Source organism: Chenopodium album, chromosome 4 (genome assembly GCF_948465745.1).
Source record: "Chenopodium album chromosome 4, dcCheAlbu1.1, whole genome shotgun sequence".
NCBI classification, from domain to species: Eukaryota; Viridiplantae; Streptophyta; class Magnoliopsida; order Caryophyllales; family Amaranthaceae; genus Chenopodium; species Chenopodium album.
In genome coordinates, this window is record NC_137837.1 from 4,231,950 (window position 1) to 4,255,533 (window position 23,584).

The following is a 23,584-nucleotide window of genomic DNA, read 5'->3' on the forward strand; positions in this document are numbered from 1 at the left end:
TTAATTCCTCCATTACACACCAGTGGCGGATCTAGGATTTTCGAGTTGGTGAGTCACAATCATTTATTAATTACATATGATAGTACAAAAAATTTTGGGTCTAGTTCATCATTGTATTCAATCCAAAATTATATTAAAAAAAAATATATATATATATATATATATATTACAACAAATTGATTTCAATCAAAAAAAAAAAAACACAAAAATCTATACTACAATCAAATAGTACTTAAAAAATTCATCCTACAAGCTAAAGTTACTACAAATAACATCTATTCCAATGGGGCCAATCCATTATTTTAATAGTAACCAAAAAAAATATACAATTTTTTTATATGTGGCTAGCCACATGGTGCGGCAAGGGTTACTTGTAGGGTGTCAGGGGTTACTTATATGTGTTACTTGTATTCTGGGGGTTACTTGTATGGGTGTTACTGGTTTCGGTCGGGGTTACTTATAGGGTGTTACTGGTTTTGTCAGGGGTTACTTGTAGGTGTTACTTGTATTCTGGGGTTACTTATATGAGTATTACTGGTTTTGGTCGAGGTTACTTATAGGGTGTTACTGGTTTTGTCAGGGGTTACTGGTATTCTGGGGTTACTTGTATGGGTGTTACTGGTCTTGATCGGGGTTACTTGTAGCCTTGTAGGATGTTACTGGTTTTGTCAGGTGTTACTTGTATTCTAGGGTTACTTGTATGGCTGTTATTGGTTTTGATCGGGGGATACTTGTAGGGTATTACTGGTTTGGTATGGAATTTTGGTATGGAGTTACTCAGAATACAAGTAACCCCACAATACAAGTAACCCATACAAGTAACCTCATAATACAAGTAACCCATACAACCCAAAATACAAGTAACCCTAATACAAGTAACCGTGCCGCACCATGTGGCTTGCCGCACTGAAAAACCTCTGGAAAAAAAAATACAATGACCATTGGTAGGGTAAAGTCGTATCTCCTAATCAAAAATAATTCCTAAGTCCTCTAACTAAAATAGATAGGGAAGTAGGGTCGATCTCCACAGGGAAACAAGTCTTTTTACTCCTAATTTATTATTATAATCTAAATTATCTAAGTAACCAATATTTATAATTAAGTATGAAACTAAACTACAAGGAATAGGAGTAGGGAGAAAACAATATATAAAAGGATCTAGGGCATAGGTTCACCAATAAATAATACTCTAGGGTAAAACATAGTAATCAATCATTGACATTGCATAAATAACATGATTAACAGGCTCTCGCAATTTATTAATCAACATAGATCTAACAGGCTCTTGCAATTTACTAGATCTAAGTTCTTATTGAAAATAGCCTTTAATATCAAATTAACATCTGCTCGATTCATCAATTTAATATTGCTATACTTTTACAAGCCGCAATTGTAAAACATTAAAACAATTCAATAAGAAATTATCATGCAATACCAATAATCAATAATAGTCAATCATCAATGCATCAATGCATCAATTAACCAGATTGTAAAGGGCTTTCGCTACGTATTACAATCACACAATTAATTTACCGGTATTAAATCTCATCTCTCGAATCTCGACTTAACCATTTATAAATTAACCTGCCTATTGAAACTAGACCTAAACATCAATTCTCATCTCTCGAATCTTGAATCAATATTGTCAAACTCATGCATAAAAGATAGGCCTAATCTAGTTGCAGAGCATTAAATCAATCAATAGGAAATTAATCTAGCATTGATAATCAACAACAATAATTTACCCCTTCATGTTATTTATTAGATCCCCATAAACCCTAGAAATTAAACTACTCACACATATTAAAAACTAAACTAATCAAAGTAATAAAATAAATCATGATGAAAGGAATAAAATAAACAACTAAGATTAAGGGAAGAAGAATCGTTACCAAAATAAATCTGGAATTAAGGGAAGAATTAAGAACAAAGGTTTAAGAGAGAAGAAATCTAAGAGAATAATTAAGAGAGTAAAGAAAAGTGAAAAGTGAAGAAGAAGAGATCCTAAAATCGTATTACGGAGGAGTATTTATACTCCGTACAAAATCCTAAATTAAAACAAATTAAAACGACGCTAATCGTCAACTAATAAACACACGCGTCACCGGGCGCCAGACTAAGCTTCTCCCGCCAGGCCGGGCGCGCCTCCGGGCGCCAGCCTCTTTGGCCGGGCGGCTCATTTGGGCCACTATTTGGACTTCGACTGGGCTCCAATTCTTCGGGCCAATCTGGGTTTCCTCTTTGGGTCTTGAATATTCGGTCCAAATGCCTCGGTATCACCTATACCGAGCCCTTAATCACCGGTTCGATGGCTCTAACCGGTCCTGGGCTATAAACTCTGGTCGTGCTTCTCCAATGCTCGTGATTGCTCCAAAATATCTCGGGAAAATACTCCAAAAGCATAAATCCCTGCAAAAGTCAACCAAATCTACGAAAACACTAGAAAACACCAATTAGTAATAAAAGTGGCTCTAAAGAGCCAAAAACACTACTAATTATGACCAAGGGACGGGGGTAAAATACTATATAAAATAGACACATCAACCATAGAGACCTGTTTTTTAATAACAGGTCTGTTTGACCCATTATTATAAAGAATAACAAAAAAATGACCTTAGAGGCTTAGGGACAAGCTATTTAAACCACCGGTCTCTTTTCACTACAAAAATATAGCACCAAGAATAAAGCGGGAGTGGGTGAGTGAAGTCTGCATCATTTATAATAACTGGTCTCTTTAATAGATTTCTTTAAAAAAAAATTAAACTTTATTTTTTTGGGGGGACTGCTGGTGCACGTGCATCAGTGTGCACCAATGTAGCTCCGCCCCTGTTACACACCTCACTTCAAATCATCTCAATTCTTCAAAAAAATCAGATATTTTTCCATCACAATGCAAGAAGAGAATCGGAAGCAGGGAGAAAGAAAACATGTGCTCCATAGTAATACTATCAATAAGAGATTGCTTACAAAGTTGACGAAGATGAAGATTAAGCTTAGCCCACTGCCCACTAATCTTCATACGAAGTAAAACAACAAGTTGACAAATATTGGGTGTTTTAGTAGTACGTAAATGATGAATTAAAGTAACTTGTCTTCTTAGAGGAGAGAGAAAGGAAAAGAAAGGGGGAAATTGGGGGAAATCGTGGGAAAGAGGGGAAAAAAGAGAAAAAAAAATATTTTGGGTCAACTTAATGAGTCACGTGCCTGGCACGTGACAGTCAACGCCGGATTCCGGAATTGACTTCCTTGAAAATTGGATTTGGTCCTACTTGACAACCCAAATTGTCTTATGTGGTCCTTTTAAACAACATTTTTCTTATTAGATCCTTCTAAACAAAAGAGACCACTTAGGTGGTCCTTTTGAACAAATTTTCCTAATTCATAATTAATTTACCTTATTTAACTTTTTTGATTTTTTATTTGGAAAGCTCGAGTCATAATTGCATAATTTAAGGTAAAGATTTCCTTACTTAAAGTCATACCATCAATCTACAACCAATTAATTCAAAAAAAAATCAAGTTGTAAATGAAATATATTCAATATGGGTAGAATTTTTTTAAACGCCCAAAATAGTATATGAGACTAACATTATGAAACGGAGGGTGTACATATTAGTTGCAACTTTTGTCATTTAAGGGTGTTATATATTAGTTGCAACTTTTCATTTTTTCTCTTTTTATTTATTCTCTCCATTTCATAATGTTAGTTTCATATATTCCCTCCGTTTTTAGATACTTGCTCTATTTCTCCTTGCGTGGAGTTTTAGAAGAAATTGGATAAAGTAATAAAATACGGAGATAGTGGGATTGGTGGAAGAGTAAAAAAAATTATAAAAAGCAAAAGTAGTTAAGAGAATTGGTGAGAAAATTTGAAATTAATAAAATATTATTTATGTTGGAACAATTAGTTGAGATAAGTGAATTAAATATTGTAAAAGCTTTCAAAATAAGGAAATGGAGCAAGTATTTAAAAACGGATGAAAAAGAAAAGCGGAGCAAATATTTAAAAACGGAGAGAATACTATTTTGGGCATTTGAAAAAGATCTACCTATATTGAATATAATCTATTTTTAACTTAATTCTTTTGGAATCAATTGGTTGTGGATTGATGACATGACTCTTAGTAAGGAAATTTCTACCTTGAATTATGCATTATGATTTATGTTTTCCCCCAAAAAAAAAATCAAAAAACTTAAATAAGGTAAATTAATTATTTTGTACTTTAATGTTAAATTTCAAATATTCTTATTTTATGTGATTGATTCTATACGAGACTAACATTATGAAACGGAGGGAGTAGTTTTTTTTTTCATTAAAAATACAAAAATATCCTTATTAAAGAGTTAAAACAATTAGCTAATTTCTATTTAGCTACCTAAATCAGACTTCATTAAATTCCTATTCTAACATATTTAACATAATATTGTCACCCAATTAAATTAACAATCATCAAAACTCATTCATCTCCCATGAGCGTATCAAAACCACTGTGGCACCATCTTTACCGTTGTCGTCGCTACATCTAACCACTACCTTCACCGTCTTTGATGGTTTGAGGGGACGAGGGGTGATTAGGCTAGTTTGGGGTGGCTCGAGGCGGATTTTGGGTGGATTAGGGTTAGTAATGTGGTTTTGGTGTGGATGAATAGGGGTAGTTTTGTGGCGATTTAGGGTGAATGTGGGTAGTTTTGGGGGTGAGCGAGGGTAGTTGTTATGGGTGGTTTGTGCTGAGAAGCAGGGGCAGAGGTACGGGAGGGGCCGGTGGAGGCTCGGCCTCCCCGGCCCATCATGGCATCCTAGTTTTTTTAATTGTTGGCACCCATAAGTTTTATGGATAAACGTAAATGTTAGCTCAAAATAAAAGCAAAGTTGGGCTGCTTAGTTGGTTTGAGGAGGATATGATAATGTTTTGTTGGCATGAGATCACGGGATCAATCTCTCCTACTTCTTCTCAAAGTCATTTCTTTCCTATTTTTCCAGCTAACTTTTTATTATAATACTTCCTCCGTTTTTTTTTTATTTTTTTTTTATTATTGACCATAGGGGTTGGGTACAAATATTTTGGTAGAGGAAAAAAGGTAAGAGAGAGGAAGGTAAAAATACAAAATTGCCCATGTGACAAATTGATAAATGAAAAAGTAAGTGTGAAAAAGCAAGGGTATGTTGGGTATTTGTAGTGAACACAAATAATTTTTTTCCTAAAGAGGAAATGGTGCAATATTTGTGAAACTTCCTAAAAAGGCAAGTGGTGCAATAATAAATGAACGGAGGAAGTATCATTCTTTATTACTAATATTTTTTATCTTAAAAACCTTTATACATATAAGATGATCAAGTTTTGACATTGGTATTTAAAATTTTCGAATAATTGCATTTTTTTTTCCTAATAGCTCTTAATAGTTTTTTTTTTCCTTTAAAAAAAACTATATAAGAATTGGCCCCCCGGTTCTTAAATTCCTAGCTTCGCCCCTGCTGAGAAGGTATAGTTTTCGAGGTGGTTTGCGATGAGAATGTATGGTTTTCGAGTTGGTTTGAGTTGAGAAAGAGTAGTTTTAAAGGTTGTTTGAACTAAGAGGGGGTGGTTAGTCGTTTCGGGGTTTTTTTAGAGCTAAGAGGGGGTGATTTTCGGGGTTGTTCATGTGGAGAGGAAATGGTTTTACGGTTGTTCGTGTATGTGTAGGTGGTTTTATGGTGGTTCGGGTTGAGATGGGTTGAATTTAGGGTGTGAAGTGGGTGGTTTTGGGGTTGCACTGTTGGCCGACGATGGCACGGTGGCTGTTGTTGGTTGGTGGTAGTTAATTTATTAATTACCTTAGCTTTACTTTCTCTCTCTTATCTTGCTTAATTACTTATCTTTAATTCATTAATTAAACATTATGAAATTTTGTCTTAAAATCCGTATCAAGCTCAAAGATGCAACTAATGTAAAACGGATATAGTACTAACTTTGACTACCTGTATATTTTTTTACGTATTAACAATAATACTATAAACATATTTTTATCATATAATATGTTGTTAGATAGGTTTTAAAATAAATTTTTATAATACAACTTTTTATTTTTTTTATAATTATTATTAATATTTAATTATATTTTTTTATAATTTTTATTAATATTTAATTATATCATTGTCATCCTACCATTTCTCCCTATGTACTTATGGACAATTTGTCCAAATCTTAATATTTAATTATATAAAAATAAGGTTTTATAACTTTTTACCTCTCCCTTGCTATCCATAAAGTTTGCTAATAGAAATTTTTACTCTCCCTTGCTATCCATTCCCTTACTACCGTAAACCCCTCCTTTGCTATTCCGTCCTTCATCCTGCCCACTAGGAATTGGTAGGCCGCTGCACCCCTTTCCCTTAAAAACAACCCTCCTTTCCCTGACCCTTGTAAAAACAGAAACCTCGCCTTTCCTCCACCCTCGAAATCAGAAATCCAAATTGACATGACTTAACCTTAACCTGACTTGATTAATTGTTGCCCAAAACTGGACTCGACCCAATATGACTCGTTTCGTATCTGACCTGATAACTTGATTGACAGGTCTCGGTATGTAGGGATGTTAATGGGGGCGAGGTGGATGTCAACTTTACTATCCCCATCCCCAACCTATACCCATCCGACCATCCCCGCGGCGAGTCCAAAATTCATCCCCATTCTCGCCCAGTGGGTACAATTTCAAAATCATATTCACTCCATCCCCATTTGGATATCCACACCACTTGCATTCACACCATCTGGATATTCACACCACATAATCCACACTCAAGACTCGCCTTATCCAATATAACAACTATAAACAACAACAACAACAACAACAACAACAACAACAATAATAATAATAATAATAATAATAATAATAATAATAATAATAATAATAATAATAATAATAATAATAATAATAATAATAATAATAATAATAATTACGGTGATCACGCGGTGTCTTGTACTGGTATTGTGGGCATCAAACATCGGCATAATGTTGTTCGAGATACCCTTTTTGATGTTTGCTATCGGTCAGGGATTTCAGCTAGAAAGGAGGTGGACATTGGGTTATCTGGAGGGAACGACGGGGCTCTCAGACCTGCAGATGTGTTACTTTATTCATGGGATCGTGGTTGCGATGTCTGTGTTGACTTGACAGGGTCTTCTCCTTTGACACAGTCTGGGCTTTCTGACTTTGTTCCTGGACGGTGGACGGGTAGTGACTGATGCGGCCAATCGGAAGCGGGTCAAGTACGAATCCAGTTGTCGAGCAATCGGATATGGCTTCCTTCCTTTCACTTTCTCTTCTCTTGGGGAGTTAGAAAAGGAGGCTGTTGCATTGCTTAAGCGAATCCAGAAGTTCTCGAAGACTCAGGATATTGGGGCGCGTGCTGCAGCCCATATCTTTACTAGGATCGGCTTTTCTATAGCTAGAGGAGTGGGGGCCCAGATTGTATCTCGGCTTCCCACTAATTTTCTATAGGTTGTATAACTTTGTATGGTTTTGAGATATAATAATAATAATAATAATAATAATAATAATAATAATAATAATAATAATAATAATAATAATAATAATAATAATAATAATAATAATAATAATAATAATAATAATAATAATAATAATAATAATAATAATAATAATAATAATAATAATAAGGAAATTTTAGAAAATAACACCACAAAAAATCCCAAATTTTGATTATAACACCATAAAAAATAAAACTTTTATTATAACACCACAAAAAAACCAAAAAAAAATTGATTTTACCACCACTTAACTGTGCCATCCAAAAAACCGTCAAGTAGGTCCCACAATGTACACGTGTCAATTATCTTATAAATAAAAAAAATTGAAAAAAAGAAAAACCCTAAAATGCTAACCTAGCCCCAGCCCGCCAGCACCCCCCCCACCGGCTCTGGTCCCTCCCCGTCATCCATTCCCGCCTTGAGCCGCTGACATCATTGACGATAGTCCGAACCGGTCCCATCGTCGTCACTTGACCCTCAACCGCCAAAACCGTTGTTGAAGCCCATGACCCCAACCTAAACCAGCCGAAACCCCAGCCCACACCGTCGCCGAACCACCGTAACCCCAACCTAAACCAGCCGAAACAACAACATCACACCCACAACCGTTGTCGAACTTGTCTCCTTTACCCAAACCGTCGCGAAACCGTCGAAACCCCAACTCACACCCATACTTGCACCCGAAAGCCGAATCGATTTTTGGGCGGCAGATTTCGTGGTGGATGATGCGCTTATCCGTGGATTTGAGGCATGGGTTTAGGGTGGTTGTCGTCGGTTTTGAGGGTGGTAACGCCCGATTTCGTTGGTTTTAGTGGGACATAGGGAAGCTAGCGGCTAGTGGTTGGCCGAAATTTGTTGGTTTTAGCGGCGGCTGGAACCGGGCTGCCGGTGGAAGGCTGGCTGGGTTAGGGTTGTATTTTTATTTTATTTTATTTTATTTTTTTAATTTTAAAACCAATACTTAATTGACACGTGTCTATAGTGGTCCCACTAACGAATTCCATCCAAAAATCCGTTAGTAGGTGGTAAAATCAAATTTATGGGTTTTTTTTTTGTGGTGTTATAATAAAAATTTCAAAATTTGTGGTGTTATAATCAAATTTATGTGATTTTTGTGGTGTTATTTTCTAAAAATCCTAATAATAATAAAAAAATATTGTTACTTTACACAAGTTTTTATTTACTGCATAAGTTTATTATAAAATATTATGTATACTACTTTACTGACTTATTTTTCTTTATTTTTTTTTAAAAATTCAGTATTAAAATATATGTATAGTAATTTATTTTATGAAAAAATTATGGATATTGGTACAAGGTGGGTACAAACTACAAAGTGGGGGGACTCGAGAGAACGGGGCGAGTATGATGTGGGATTAGGTGCGGGTACAGTCTAAAATTCACCTTGCCCCATCACTTATGACGAGTATAGTGTAATAACACCCGTTAAACCAAGACCTAGGGCGGATCTCCTAGTTGACCCTATGGCCTAATGGCTTGTAATTTTCTAATCCTGACCGTAAGATTTTCGATTTTGAGACTGAGATATCTTTACACCGCGTGAAGGAAGTACAAATGGAGGGTTGTGAGACAAATGTTAATGTCTCACAACCATTAAAATAACATAAAAGTAAAAAGAAGAGAGAGAAAGGAGGAGAGAGATAGGAAGAGTGAAAAATGTGGTGTGGGCCCCATAAAAAATTTTTAGAAATGATTTCACGTGCAAAAACGACAAAAAAAAACTGGGACCATAACTACTGAGAGTATATTTTGTACCACTGAACCATTGGGAGTGTATTTTGTACCATTGAGCTGTAATAGTGTTATTTGACAGTCTAATTAGACATTTGAACTTTTTTTTAAATGCCACTAAAATTATATTTTGTACCACTGAAAGTGTATTTTGTTCCACTGAATCTAAAAGGGCAAAATTTAAATCCCGCATAAAATGACCAATTTACCCATGCGAGATACTTCTACATCTCTCTCAACCCTCCGTTTATATAATCTCCAATAAAAGATGATAAAGTCAAAATAAGAAATACTTGGTAAAGTTGAATACATTATAACTAGTTAAAGACTTAAAGGCCGTACTCAATGTAAATCTGAATTGGACAACGCCGCTCAGGAGTCAGTCCTGCCTCGTTCATGCTGTTCTGCTCAGAAAATATGGAGAGCTCAAAAAAAAAAAAAAAAAAAAAAACACATACAGAGTGATGCTAGGAAATTTGTACAGATCTATCTTCTTGGATGGAGAGGAGAGCTCCATATCTGCAAAGTCAGGTTTTTTAATTTTATTTCTTCATCATTTATGTTAAACTTGTTTGATTGGTGAATACTTTTGTTTGATTGATTCAATTTGTGATATAATTTAATTTTAAGATAAATATTGAGGATGATTGGTGGCTATTGTTTTGAGTAGTGTGAAATTCAATTATTGACGATGAAGGAAATTAAAGCGTTTGAGCCGGGGCTTGTTGCTAAGGCTAATAGAGGAATACTATGTGTTGCTAAGGCTATGCAACTAAACTATTGTTGAAATCCAAGGAAATTAATCCATGAATCTATTGCATTTCTTAGGCATGTTCAGCATCATATTAATAAGGTAAAGCATGTACTGCATATTGGTAATGGTTCCTTTATAGACAAAGAACGAATACAAATGTAGCCTATGTAAGAGTGTGGCCAGGTTTGACATGAAGTGTCCATCGCTGATCAGAGGAGGAAGAATGGGGGAACATTGCTCACAGATCGATTGTGTCCAAGATTACTTGTGACTAGAGGTGGTTATTGGACAGGGTAGCCCAATGATAATAGGGTCGGGGCTAAACTTATAGGGCTGAGATTACAAGTTGTGACTGTGAATACTTGTCTCAGTTAGTAGTGTTCATAGTCACAAGTATTCTAGGACTGAGATTAAACAACGTAAATGGGCTGAATATCGATCCCAAATTGCTCTTGTAAGTTGGAATTCTAACTTGATATTGGCTTCTCTGCTAATAAGTCATTTATTTCATTTCTTTTTTTCATGCTTCATGCTCCATGCTAACATTTTTTTTTACTGCATAGAGGTATGAGTACAGATAGAATTTTCTGGTTTACAGAACTACATGCTTGTTTTGGTTTTCAATTTACACATGTAACATTGGAAATGAATGAGGGTACATCACCATGTGCCTATGTGGTGAATTTCAAAACCTTTTTTACAGGGGTCATTAACTCTGGTCTTTTCAATAGGAAATTTCCTTAGCTTGTTTTTGGCTGCACCTTCTGGTTTGCTAACAGGGATGATTTCCAGTGGTTTATTGGGAAATAGGCAAGATAATTGGTAGAGGAAGGGTTGGATTTGAAAAAGGTTTACTGTTTTCCTGTTTTGGTAAAGAAGCTCAGATCCAAATACTTGACTAGTATCAATAGGCTGTGTCAAAGGGTCCAAACACAATTCTTGCTGCACTTGTTTGTTTTTGTATGTAAGTGACAATGAGAGCAAAATATTGAGTTGAGGGGCTGTATTCCTGTACCTGTGTCATTGGTTTGGGTGATTTTAATTTTTGGCCATTTCAAAGAGCAAAATATAATAATCATTGCTCTTTACAACTTGGTATGTTAATATGAACAAGTTTCTTATGTGGAATATGTGTACCTGACCCCTCTTCCTCTTTTTTACATCCAGAGACTCCAGAGAGTAAAAAAAAATAGACATACAGGCATCAGGAGGAACTTCTTTTCCTATTCTGTCATATTGTCAAACTATGCAAGAAATAGCTTCGTTTGTGTCTTTTCTGAAATCTTGAAGAAATACTGATGTTTTAAATATCATCCTGGTCAACCACATTGGTGTATAGATATATATTAATCTGGCCTTTTTTTTTCCTTTTCTCTTTCAAAGAAGCTGAGAAGTGCTTACTTGTTTTTTGGTTGCATCCAGAGAGATGAGAGAATGTAGAATCATGTCTTTAATTCAAACCTGAAGGATCAGACCCCACTATCACTAAGCATATTGAGAAATATTTTGTAGGCCTGGAGCAATTAAGTCATGCACATTAAGTGCAGAACAAGATATTCATCTAAGTGCTGCATCTCCCTTATCTGATGACTTATACCAATTCATCAAACGCCTACTCCTCTCGAAAGTTTACATATTTTTTAGAAGTTTGTACATCATATCTTGATGCTAGATAGATCTATGCTATAAGATTTGGGCACACTGCTGATTTGTTGAAGCATCTTGTTATCGGCCTTATGGTGTAGTTCATATAGTAACCTGGCATGAGGTTCAGTTAGTTTTAGTGATTAATAATATCTTGGTAAATTCAGCATCATTTTTTGGGGTCTTTTGGCTAGGTAACTATGAGACTAAGTGGGCGAGACACTAAGAATTTTGATTGTGGTATAAGTAGAAGCTTGTGAAGCTACATGACGTTAATATCCTTTCGGTAGAAAATTGTGGGCAAAGTTAGCCATTGTATAGATCGAGTTTAGGGTATCTTCACTTGGCAGAAGTTTAAGATGCTATTGCTAGTTGTTGGTTTCTTACTAATTTTTATGCATCCATGCATTAGTTGCTTTCACTGATTCTCAATACTAGTAGATGCTATTGTTTTGCTCATTTAATTTTGAATCCATTTTTAAAATCAAGCACCCATGTAGTCTTTTTTTTTTTTTTTTATTTATTTATTTATTTATTTTATTATTATTATTATTATTATTATTTTTTTTATCATACTTGTATTAACCAAATATGGGCACTCTAGTGTATTACTTCACCAATTTCATATTGATGTTTGGTAAAAAACACAAGTATTACTGAAGAGGTCTTTCTGATCATACTTGGTGTTTAAATCCATATTTGGACCAATTTGGTCTTGTTGAAGACTCTAGATTATCCATATATGGTTTGTTTTGCATATTCAAAGACTTTCATATTATATTAAGCTTATATACTTTTGTATCCTGTAAATTACATGCAAGTAGTTTTCGTAAAAATAAAGGGGCACTTGACATTCAAAAGAAATGCCAAGTATCTAGGGTGAATTTAATTGGCTTTATGTTCAAGTATATAATTTTTTTTTTTTTTCAAGTATATAATTAGATTAGGCTATACCTTTTTTTTTATTATTATTTTTTTATTTTTTTATTTTTTATTATTATTATTATATATATATATATATATATATATATATATATATATATATATATATATATATATATATATATATATATATATATATTTTGAAGATTAGGCTATACTTTGTATTTGCATATTGGTGAAGCCCCATTTAATATGGGCATTTCTATACTTACATTTTTTCCAAAAAAAAAAGGGTCCTCTTTCTACCATAGTCATCATTTTTTAGTCCAAAAAATACCCAATAAAGCAAAATAACCCTTGAAAGAAAGGAAAAAAAAAGAAAACTAGAAAGAGAAAAGAGTACTGTTGATTGCTGGATATGCTGGGATACTTGATATTTTCTCTCTCTCTAAAAAAAAAACGCTATAGAAGAAGTAGATGGTGCTGGTGTCACTGTTGTTACTACTACATTCTCTCTACTGGTAAACTTACGAAAATCACAGGGATGGAGAACAGGGACGGGTAAGCTTTTCTCTCTTCTATGATTTTTTTTTTCCTGTAATAATTTGTTTTCTTGAATTTTTTTTTTGTTGTTGCAAAATTAGTTTTCCATTTTTAGTGGTCTCAAGATTTAACGTTAGTAGGTCAGATGTAATATCTTTTGGGTATAGTATTAGGGTTTTGATAATGAATGTATGATGTTGTGATAGATTGTGATTTTGACCTTTTTGTGAGGTTAAGAGTATTATGGTTGTTATACTTTGTAGTTTCCAATCAATAGAAGTTGCTGGTATCTTCTACACACTTGCTGTGGTGTTGCGTATAGTGTGGTTAATTCTTAACCAGGGGTATTAGTGATTTGGAGATGAAGATTTAGTTGTTCATCTTTTGCAATGGGTCAGTAGTCACTGGGTTGTGCATTGTTTGAACCTTTTCTGGTAAAGTTCACACATCCCTGCACTGGGTTTGGCATAAATCTGTGGTTTTTGAGAATATTGTGATAGAAATTGGGAGGGCATGAATGTCTGGGTGGTAAGGGTAATAAGGCTAGTTTTGACCTTGAGTTAAGTATCCTGTTCCTGGATGTGGGGAACTTTGAGAGAATATTTTGTATTATTCAAAATATTTGTGTGAATAAAAGGTGCACTGAAGGGACTCTAATGTTAACGGGCTGATCTTGTAGCGGAACATTTTCTATTAAATAAGAAGATGAAGCACTGATGTTTCTGATCTCTCTCTAGCTAAAGTTGAGAAACAATGCTGGATGAAAAAATTATTTGCTTGTGGATGGGGTGGTATTTTGACAGTAAGTGTTGGAAGGAAAAGAAAAAAGAACTTCGGTTGGTATGGATGGGGAAAGTGAATGGTTCAATGCTAGACTAAGAAGGTATAATATGAGGACTCTTATTATTATGGAAATATGAGACATGTAGTTAAAGTGTCAGGCATTGACCAAATTTTCAAAAAAGTTAAAGGTATTAAGTGAAGCTGAAAGAGTTTAAGCAGGGAGATAGAGCTAAGAGTATGGATGATGGTGAATGTGTCTTGGGCTTGGTGTTCAAGATGGCGAGCATCGCCATGAAGTCAATACCTTAGGCTGTAAAGCCTCATCATTTAGTTTTGGTAAGTTTTGTATCTTTTATTTTATATCTTTTAAATTTCATCTGGCTTGTTAGGCAATTATGAGACTTATGCTATGTTTGGATAACATTAGAAGGGAAATGGAAGGGAGGGAAATAGGAGGAAGGGGAAGGAAGGGAAAGTGGAGGAAATGATGAGCTCCATTTTCCCTCCAAATCTCTCCAATTTTGAAGGGATGGTCTTTATTAAAGGAGGAGGGAAAATGGATCCCTCCCTCCCCCTCCCCCTCCCTCCCCCAACATATTATCCAAATAAGGAAGTTTGTCTCCCTCCCTTTCCCTTCCCTTCCTTTCCTTCCATTTTTTGTTATCCAAACATAGCCTTAGTGGGACCGTGGGAGGGAATTTGTGTAACTAGCTGAGAATTTGGTTTGTGGTGGAATTAGAAGTTTCTGAATTTACAGAGGCATTAATATTCTTTTGATGGAAATGCAAGTGAGCCATTATGAAGATAAGCTAGTTTCAAGGGTGATTTCTTTTGAAAGGAGTTTAGGATGTTATTACTAGCGGGGTGGTTTCCTGTTTGTATTTGTGTCCATACTTTAATTATTTTCATCGTTTCTTAATACTAGTTGAACTCCCAAGTGGTCATTTTGGTCATACTTGGCCACTAATGTCAAATTTGGTCTTGTTAAAGATTTTAGAGTAACCATATTTGGTTTATTTTGGCCATTCAAATATCCAAATTATCATACTAAGATATTAGTTGCATGACTACAACATCTATGTATATGGTATGCATTATTGGTTGTGTAATTTTCCTTAAAAGTAAAGGGACCCTTGGCATTCAAAAATAGATGTCAAGGGACTATTTTGGGGAGAATTTATTCGGCTTTATATGTATAAGTATGTAGCTAGATTTGATTAGGTTATATTTGCAAATCACTGAAGTTCCATTGAGTGGTCTTACAAACTAATCACTATTCTCAAGGACTAGAGTTCACCTCAGGTGTCAAGCAAGATCAGATAATTATAAAGGTAACATCTTAGGAGACTATTAAGGAAACTAAGCGAGGCTTTAGTGTTATTTTTGGCCGTTTGATACCAACCTCCCCACACCTAGGGAAAAGAAAATACCATGTTATCCAATTTGAGACCTATTTCGTTGATGTCTAATGAATGATGATACATCTTTTATCTTAATAGCATCTTTGATTATGGCTGTGTGCATTAGAGCTTGTTATGATTCCACAATTTATTTTTCGTGGTTTACTTATAACCTAATGTACTCGCGTGTACAAATCACAGGGCTAAAAAGAAAATGAGTCTCCCTTGCAAGGTATGTGATTGCTTCACTGCTTTTATTCTCTTAAATTGGTCTTGAGTTGGCTAGGCCTATAATCTAATATTCGTTTTCCTGGCATGGCAGCGTCACTCTGATGGTAGTGAGAAAGTTGTAGAAGAAGAGAAGGCAAGGGGGTGTCTGATGAAAATCGTTGATTACATACAAGAATATGACATGTTGGAAGAAGGGGAATGTGGGAGCCAAAAAGAGTCTTTAACTGGTAGGTTTTGATAGGATTGTTTTGTTTACATTTCGGCGGTTAATCTAGTTATTGTTTTTGTGTGTGTGTGTACTAATGATGCCTCCTCTGTGTACATTAAGGGAGGATCATAAAGAAGGAGGACTATTCAGATAAAATTCATTTTTTTAATGCGTGAAGATGGCTTCGAAGTGCAACTTGTAGCCATAAAAAGGTGATATAATCTTGATGACCTTACTCTTCTGTGTTTTTTTTTTTTCAATATCACTATCTTATTTTAATGTAAATTTTCAGCTTTGGGGTTTTATTAATGGATTCATGATGATATTGAATATACACATGATATAAAAGCAATTTTGTCGTTTGAACACCCCCCCCCCTTTTTTTGTGTCGAGGAGATTTTCAATCGATATAGGCGTGATTCTGTGGGTCTGTATAACTAATATCATCTGTGTTTTATTTTATTGTGTAGTTTGGTTCATCATGGAATATTGGCATAAAATGTTATCCATCATTGAGATATGAAACCTGTTCTTACTGTGTTGTTTAAATTTGCTATACTGCCATATTGTAGACTTTAATATTCATGCAATTTTCACAAGTCTCAGACCGTCTCATTGGTTTTGCATAATAATACTGATTGATATAATGCAATTTTTCAAGGTTTTGAAAGGTATATTTTATACAAGTTGGGATGTATGAGCCTTATATGTGGTGGCAATAATGACCCATATATAAGGATTGAAAGCTGTCAGTTGTGTGATTAGTGAAGTTAAAAACTATAATTGTCCCTAAAGGGCTTTATTGTTTTGTGTGTTGTCTCTTTGTTTAGTCTTCTAACTGCGTTTTTCTTTGGAGGCTATTCTTTTTCTTCTATTACTCTTTTGTGCGTTTGGATACTGTCCTTGCTGGAATTATATGTGGAATTTTATTCTATCCTATCATTCCTATGGTGTCTATTTAAGCTTGAATCTCCTTCATTCTTTCTCTTTACTCAAACAATTGTGTACTAGTAACTAATCTATATGTGCAGGTATTGCCAGAATATTGATCTTGTGGAACTTGGTCATGGTGTTCGGGTAACGGGATCACCAGGTTCATGTTTTATAAAATCTGCTGATTTGCAATCTCTAGATATTTACTTAGATTAATTGTTGGACTTATTCAAGATCGTATGTTGTTTTGCTGGGATCTTAGTCATCTTACACTTTCAATATTCATGTTATGTTTTTAGGCGGTAAACCTTACTTCTCTCTTTTGAAATTTCCACCATATACCTCAAGGTTTAATGAAGTTCTCCATGTAACCCAATGACTTAAAATTCACTGTGTACCCTTAACACTGACTCACTCCCACCAAATAACTCACTCCCACCAGTCACTTTAGCTTCATCACTCACCACCACCATGTAAATTTGATATCCATTCATCAAAAGTCACGACTTAAGAAACTGAGTGGAGTTAAAATAATTTGAGGTTTAGATCAACACAAAAGTAGAAAACAATGTGAGAAAACTTGGACTTCAATTATCCAGTCTTTGCATTCATAATTTGTTACCTAAAGAGAAAAAACAACTTTTTGGACTCACTTGTGTTATTGTCACCAACTTTAGTTGAAATTCAGACAACAATACATGTGTCCACCAACAGCCACATCACACCCAACCCATCCCAAGCATGAGACAACAGAGGCAATGGATATCACTTGCAAGGTGTTCAATAATTCGGACACAAAATCTCATAGCAATTTTCTGGTTTAAATTTAAACTGGTTTTTTCTGTTGATGTCCATGATTTTTAAGGGTTAATTGGAAAAACAGGCAACGAATAACCCAGGGGAGGAGAATGGGCTAGCCTCTTTGTGGCCGGTGGCAGGGGGCAGGTGATTGGGGTGGGTTTCCCTGTTAGGGGAGGGGAGTGTGGGGGAGAAATAAATTTAATTTGGAAGAGGGAGGGAAAGCGAGTTTAACGTATCAGGGATGGAGGCTTAACGGAGTTTCGCTTGTTAGGTTTGGGATTACATGGTGATTTTTGAAAACGTATGTGGTATGTCGTTTTTTTCCTTGAGAACACGGTGTGTTTCATTAAACCTTGGGGATATATGGTGTAAAATCCTCCATCTTTTTTTTTTCCTTTTGTTTGTGTGTGTGTGTGTGTGGGGGGGGGGGGGGGGGTTGGGGGAGGTTGTATTAAACGGTGGCTGATAAACACTGATAGAGATATTTGTCTCATTAAACCTTGGGAATATAGGGTGAAAAATCCTCCTCCGTCCATTTTTTCTTTTGTTGGGGGGGGGGGGGGGGGGGGAGGGAGGAACTGAGGAAGTTGTATACGGATAGATTTATCTTAATGATTTAGATAAAGATAATTTCGCTTAGAAATGGTGTTTGTTTTCTTTTGAGGTTCAGTGATACTTTAATTTGTGCAGTATTTTGGTTAAATTTTCTTCATCTGTTGCATGATTAGATCTCTTTTCTTGTTGATCATAGGAAAATTTGAGGGGATGCTATGTCTGTATGCCGACTCTTTTACAATGTCACCTCCTCATGGAGTTTCTGCTTCAAATAATGAAGAGGTAAATTAAATTTTTTTAGCGTTCATTTTGCATCTGCTTAGTAAGTAAAATTTTAGCTGAAAAGATTTATCACATTACACTTAAACAAGAAAAAATGATACATAGAAATCTGCTTAAGCCGATAGGGGACTTGTCTTGCTTTGCTCTATTCCAAGCTAGGTATATCTTTCCCGGCTTGAAGGCTGCTGAGGGCCAGCCAGGCTTCGGGATACAGGAGTAGATGGTGTATCTTTCTTCTTAACCACTAATTTCTCCTCTTCTCCCAGATATTGTCATCGTCTCTCAGCCCATACTTGAAATTCTCCTGATACTTCTTCTGAACTTTTGCGCTTTTCTTCAAAGCAGATATCTTTTATTGCAGTTCTTCTCTCGGATCTGGTTTTGTTAGGTTAACAGTCCACTCTCTTTTCTCATTTGTTAGGATTCTGCTGCCGATAGATGAAGTTTTTCTATTCTGTAACCGCCAAATTTTTTCTCCAACACTTCCTCCAAAAATCTAGGTGCTGATTCTGAATTTCTGACCCTTAGATTAAACTATGTCATCTTTTAAATTTTCAACCAGAAATATTGAAAAAGCAGAATAAAATGAACCCTCTAACCCCAGAGGAGTTGGGTGTTGCTGGGAAAGGAGCAGGGAAAGAACAGGGCAGGCAGAAATGAAATTTCTGGTTGTGATAGTATTTAACAGAGGAAGAAGAGAGAAACTAGCATATGAGTGTAGTGGATCAACACATTCAATATTTGGGCTAGATTTTGCAACAGCGGAGGTATTCTTTGGTCCAAGAAGAGACAGAAATGGGCTTGAAGCAAAGCTAAAGTCTATGACAACAAAACAAGAGGATGACCTATAAGCCCATTTTGGCTGAAAGGCATTAATGGGTCCAAAAGAGGACTTCAGGGGAAATTTGATCCTTTTTTGATACAAATTTCTACGTTTTGTTTAAGCACAAATTTTGCTGATTCTAGCTCTCTTAAACCTTAAGAAGAGTCTACCCCTTCCATTGGAAGATGACAAAAGGAAAGAAATATTGGGGAGGTAATGGACAGGACAAGAAAGAATATTTAAAAGTCGAGGGAACTGTACCCCCAAAATAAGGCTGAAATAGAGAGTATATAGACGTTTTGTTATAAAAGAAAGTATCTTGTAGATGGGATTGATAAATATGGAAGTGCAAATTTGTTCTGAATGTCAGAAATATGGGAATACATTGGCATTGGGCTCCTAAAGTAGTCATAACCTTTTTCCATCTGAGGACTTCAAAAAAAATTATAGATAACTCTTGAAGTCTAGAGATAGTGAAAGGGCAGGTTGAGGGATATTTCATAAAATTGCAACAGGTGGGAAATTAGATACAGGGTACAGAATTAGTGTCTCTGTGTATGGGAAGAAGCCCCGGGCAAGAACTGAGTGTAGAGACTTTTTAACACATTCATAAATAGCATTACCTCCACTTTGATTTTTGTGCAACGCTTACTTTGACATTCTATTGATGTCTCCTGATTGATCTTGACTGGATTTTTTTTCCAGACCAACCTCTTACACCACCACTCTTACCGCCAAATATCAGTCATTTGACCTTCGTTTCCATAGCGGTCTCTTTCTTCTTAGAAAATCACTGTCATCTGATGAGGATTTCGAACTGGATTGATATTATATTTGCTATTTGCTATTTCCTATTTCCTTCATTAATTGACCCTGACTATGATCCTTAGCTTTCGGTGGCTATTAAGTCGCTGTCTCCAGTGCCTTGTCTTGCATGTGAGAATTTTATCAAATCTAAACGAGGGGTTCTGTTTTTCAACCCATGTTAGCCCAATAAAATTGTTTATAATGATGGTAGAATGGTCTTTCCATCATTTAGTTGTGTTCCTCAACACAATAGATTTCAAATTGACATAGGATCTCTTTCTCTGGCATTTTGCATTTTGGTCTTATGTGAACTATGTTCCCACAAATACAATAAATCCTTTATAACAGAAGTCTGCCAACTCAAATCTTCCCTCTTGGTACTTGTAAAGGAATCCTGGAACAGGTGGGCAATCTACATGAACCTAAACTCTGAATCAGAGAAACTTTTTGGTACTTCTTCAATTGATGCTTCATCAAAATCCCTCCTACATGGAAGCCCTCTTTGCTGTGTAGGGTATTATACTTTTTTGTCAACCCTTACCCAACCTCATTAGAATTATATTCCTAGTCAATGCTTTGGGTAACCATCCTTTCAAAATCAACAAAGCTCCCTGGCCGTAAGCGCAACCAAATCTCTTCCTGAACTTTGATTTACTGTTTATCAGGGATTACTAGGTCTTTTAAGTTTACTGTTGGCTTTTCTTGAATAGCAGATTTGATGTTGTGACTCATGAGTATAATAAATTTGCTTCATCTTCTCCTTAATCTCACAAACTTTACTTTTCTTTCACCTTAATTTATAAATCTAATGTTATATATGCAGCCAAAACATCACAAGCATTTTGAGGAACTATCAAATCATAAGTTTCAGTGGGAGTTATACAATGGGGTGAAGATTTTACATCCTCCCATCAAACAAGGTCCCAATTTGTGTGCATTTGCAGCTGTTGTGAAACAACTCGATTATAATTTGAGGCTTTTGTACTCTAATGCAAGCAAGGGATTCTCATTGCCTGAAGATGTATGTATATTTGACCACAAAAAATGGAAGAATGATTTGAAAAATCAGTATCCTGCTCGCAAAAGTAGGTGGAAACCTATTGACCTACTAGTTGAGGCAAAAACCAGAGGTATACCATTATGGAATCATGGTATCCATGCTATCCAATTCGCTAAGATGATAAAATGTACAGACAAAGACAGAAACAATCACTTGAAGCAGTTGTTAAAATCTTTTCCAGTTATAGGAGTTGTGCCTGTATACCCTACTTATAATGTTGATGGAAGTGACGTGTATGTAAAAGGCGGTAGTGCAAGGACTGAGAGGATAATTAATACGAAAGGTATGGAGGTTGAGCAACCAGCATATCATGCTGTTGTTTTGGTTGATTCACGAGAACTTGAGGATATTCTATACATAGCTTATCAAAATTCCGAGGGGGTTTCTGAAAAAAGCATGTGTGATCATGGCATCTCATGGATGGAAGCTGATTTGATTATAGAAATTGTATATGGATGTTCCCTGCCACCAGTTCATCCCCCTAGTGTTTTGCAATCAAAACACCAGATTGACTCAGTGCTCGCTAAATTTGAGATGGTTTAAAGGTTTGAGTTCCTCTCAAGAAGTTTTTCGAAAGGGTCAAAATGTAATTGATCAAATCACAAAATCTAGGTTGTTTATTCGTGATGATGAACTTTTGAGCTTGAACAGTAAACTTCAAGAGTACATCACTCGCATCCGCCACATAGCCCAGACTATGAAGAACTTCTTTGATAAATATGAGGGCATTCAAAAATACGCCATGGCAGGTTTTTCCGATATACCGCGGCTTTTAGAGGCTTGTGGGGATGTAGATGTAATTGAAGAATATGCAACCAAATTGCAACAATTACATCAAAACACATTGCTCTAGTTCTGGTAATTAATCACAAGTATTTTGTTAGATTTGTTTCATTTATTTATGAGCCTTAAAGAGAAAACTTGGTTTTACTGTAGCTACAATATCTTTCCACCACTTGTGAATTGCCAATTTTACCCTTACATTGACACCTTTATTTTTTCATTTTCCAGGTGCCTTGCTGGTGTGTGGTGTCTCTTTGTCCGCTTTCTTTGATTCCCTGGTCTATTTCTTTAATGGTTTTCTTTCTTTTTGTTGCTGTTGTTTTCATTTGCAGTTGCCGTTTGAAAAGTCAATTTGATTTGGTTCGTTGCTTTGAGGTAACTCTTATGGATAGAGGTTTAATTGTGCTGTCATATGGCATTTTGAAAATTGAAGTGGCCCTTTTTGGCTTGTTTTTGTTTGGCTATCAATTTCGGTTCCAATGTCTGGTTGGGATCTCATTGTAGCAGCGATTTCTCATTCGCAATTGTGCATTATTGTCCAAGTTAGTATATTCTGTTCAGGTTACCTTTTTGGAAGTGGACGATCCTTTTAAGGCTTTGTTGGGGTTGATTGCTTAATTAGAGGTGTTTGGGTCCAATTTAGTCCAATTGGGCCTAGTCACTAAATGATCCAATTAAAAGCCCAAGGTCCAGGTTCAACTCTCCAATTGTGCTAAAGTCAAGGTCAGTCCACCAGACATGTCAATTGGGCCACGGCCCACATTCTCCATATGTGCTAAGGTATAAAAGCCTTCAATTCATTCATTTGTACATAACACACAAAGCCTCAAGCAATTAATTCTCTTGCATAGCTTTCTCTCTCTACACATTGTACTGACTTTAGCATCGGAGGGGCCTTCCTCGGCAACACCCCCGAGGCTAGTTTACGTGTGTTTGCTGTGCAGGAAACCTTCGGCCCAACATCCCTTGGACCGAATCCAGTCTTCACCACCTCAACGGGCCTTCGGCAAGGCCCCATTGTTTTCACCCGAAACAATTTGGCGCCGTCTGTGGGGAAGACTTTCAAAAATCTTTAAGCCAAATTTCTAATCAAAATCATCTTGCAATCATCTTAGTGGCAATGGCTAAGAACCGCAAGAGCAAAAGCCTCCGTCAAGGAGTAGGCGAAAAGCCTAAAACTCCTACACCATCACCCTCACCGGACCGGAACTCTCCCAAGGGTGCCAGTTCGGGAGGAGGATCATACAGGGAGGATTCCCTTTCTCCCGTAATTCACAACTCTCATCAGAGGCCGAGTCCCTCTCGGTCTAGTAGAGATCAGTCCGGTCATAGGACTCATTCCGTGCCCCAAAGCCAACCATTGACCGTCCGCTCTCATTCCCACACTCAGCCGAGGACCCCTTTGACGGGGCCCAGCTCGGAGGAGGTGGCGAGAGCGCTGGCAGTGCTCATGGAGGCCATGAGGGCACAAAATATGCCTCCACCTCGCGATCGAACTCCTCCGCATACCCGACATCAGCGGAGGAAGCTAGACCATGATGGTGGAATACCTCCTTCCTTCCGGGAACTGGAAAAGTGGGAAGAGGATACCTGGAGAACCGAGAGAGAGAGGAAAAAGAACCCTCAATTTTTCTCGCGATCCTCAACCTCTCGGCCAGAAACGCATAAGAGCAGCAGCTCAGCTTCTCGGCCAGAATCTGCTCGCCGAGAACAACCTGAGACTGTTCGCCGAAGCGTTCTCGACCGACTCGGCGGCAAGGAACCGAGCGTGCACAGTCGCCTCTCGTTCCCTGCAGCCGAAGCCCAAACTTCCCAGC

General features: G+C 36.4%; 1 protein-coding gene across 10 annotated transcripts; it reads left to right on the forward strand.

The window, feature by feature from the left end:
- Nucleotides 1-9,553: 9,553 nt before the first annotated feature.
- On the forward strand, nt 9,554-22,069 carry LOC145628623 (uncharacterized). 10 transcript variants are annotated; one of them, XM_081680968.1, is made up of 9 exons: nt 9,556-9,809; nt 10,107-10,486; nt 15,486-15,516; nt 15,607-15,742; nt 15,844-15,935; nt 16,755-16,816; nt 18,209-18,294; nt 20,748-21,842; nt 21,996-22,069. In XM_081680968.1, the coding sequence occupies exons 5-8, from the start codon at nt 15,892-15,894 to the stop codon at nt 21,525-21,527; spliced, it is 972 nt and encodes a 323-aa protein (XP_081537094.1). In that variant the 5' UTR covers nt 9,556-9,809; nt 10,107-10,486; nt 15,486-15,516; nt 15,607-15,742; nt 15,844-15,891; the 3' UTR covers nt 21,528-21,842; nt 21,996-22,069. The 10 variants fall into 10 exon arrangements, with proteins under 10 accessions (XP_081537097.1, XP_081537094.1, XP_081537095.1 ...); XM_081680969.1 differs by having other exon boundaries at nt 9,556-9,804; XM_081680966.1 differs by lacking the exons at nt 9,556-9,809; nt 10,107-10,486 and adding exons at nt 13,126-13,984; nt 14,067-14,220.
- The last annotated feature ends 1,515 nt before the right edge of the window (nt 22,070-23,584 follow it).

Excerpts from the sequence above, each read along its gene's own strand:
- LOC145628623 (XM_081680963.1), top strand. The coding sequence starts at position 15,892 with ATGCGTGAAGATGGCTTCGAAGTGCAACTTGTAGCCATAAAAAG. Across the intron at positions 15,936-16,754 it reads CAACTTGTAGCCATAAAAAG|GTATTGCCAGAATATTGATC; the intron begins GTGATATAATCT and ends CTATATGTGCAG. Across the intron at positions 16,817-18,208 it reads TCGGGTAACGGGATCACCAG|GAAAATTTGAGGGGATGCTA; the intron begins GTTCATGTTTTA and ends TGTTGATCATAG.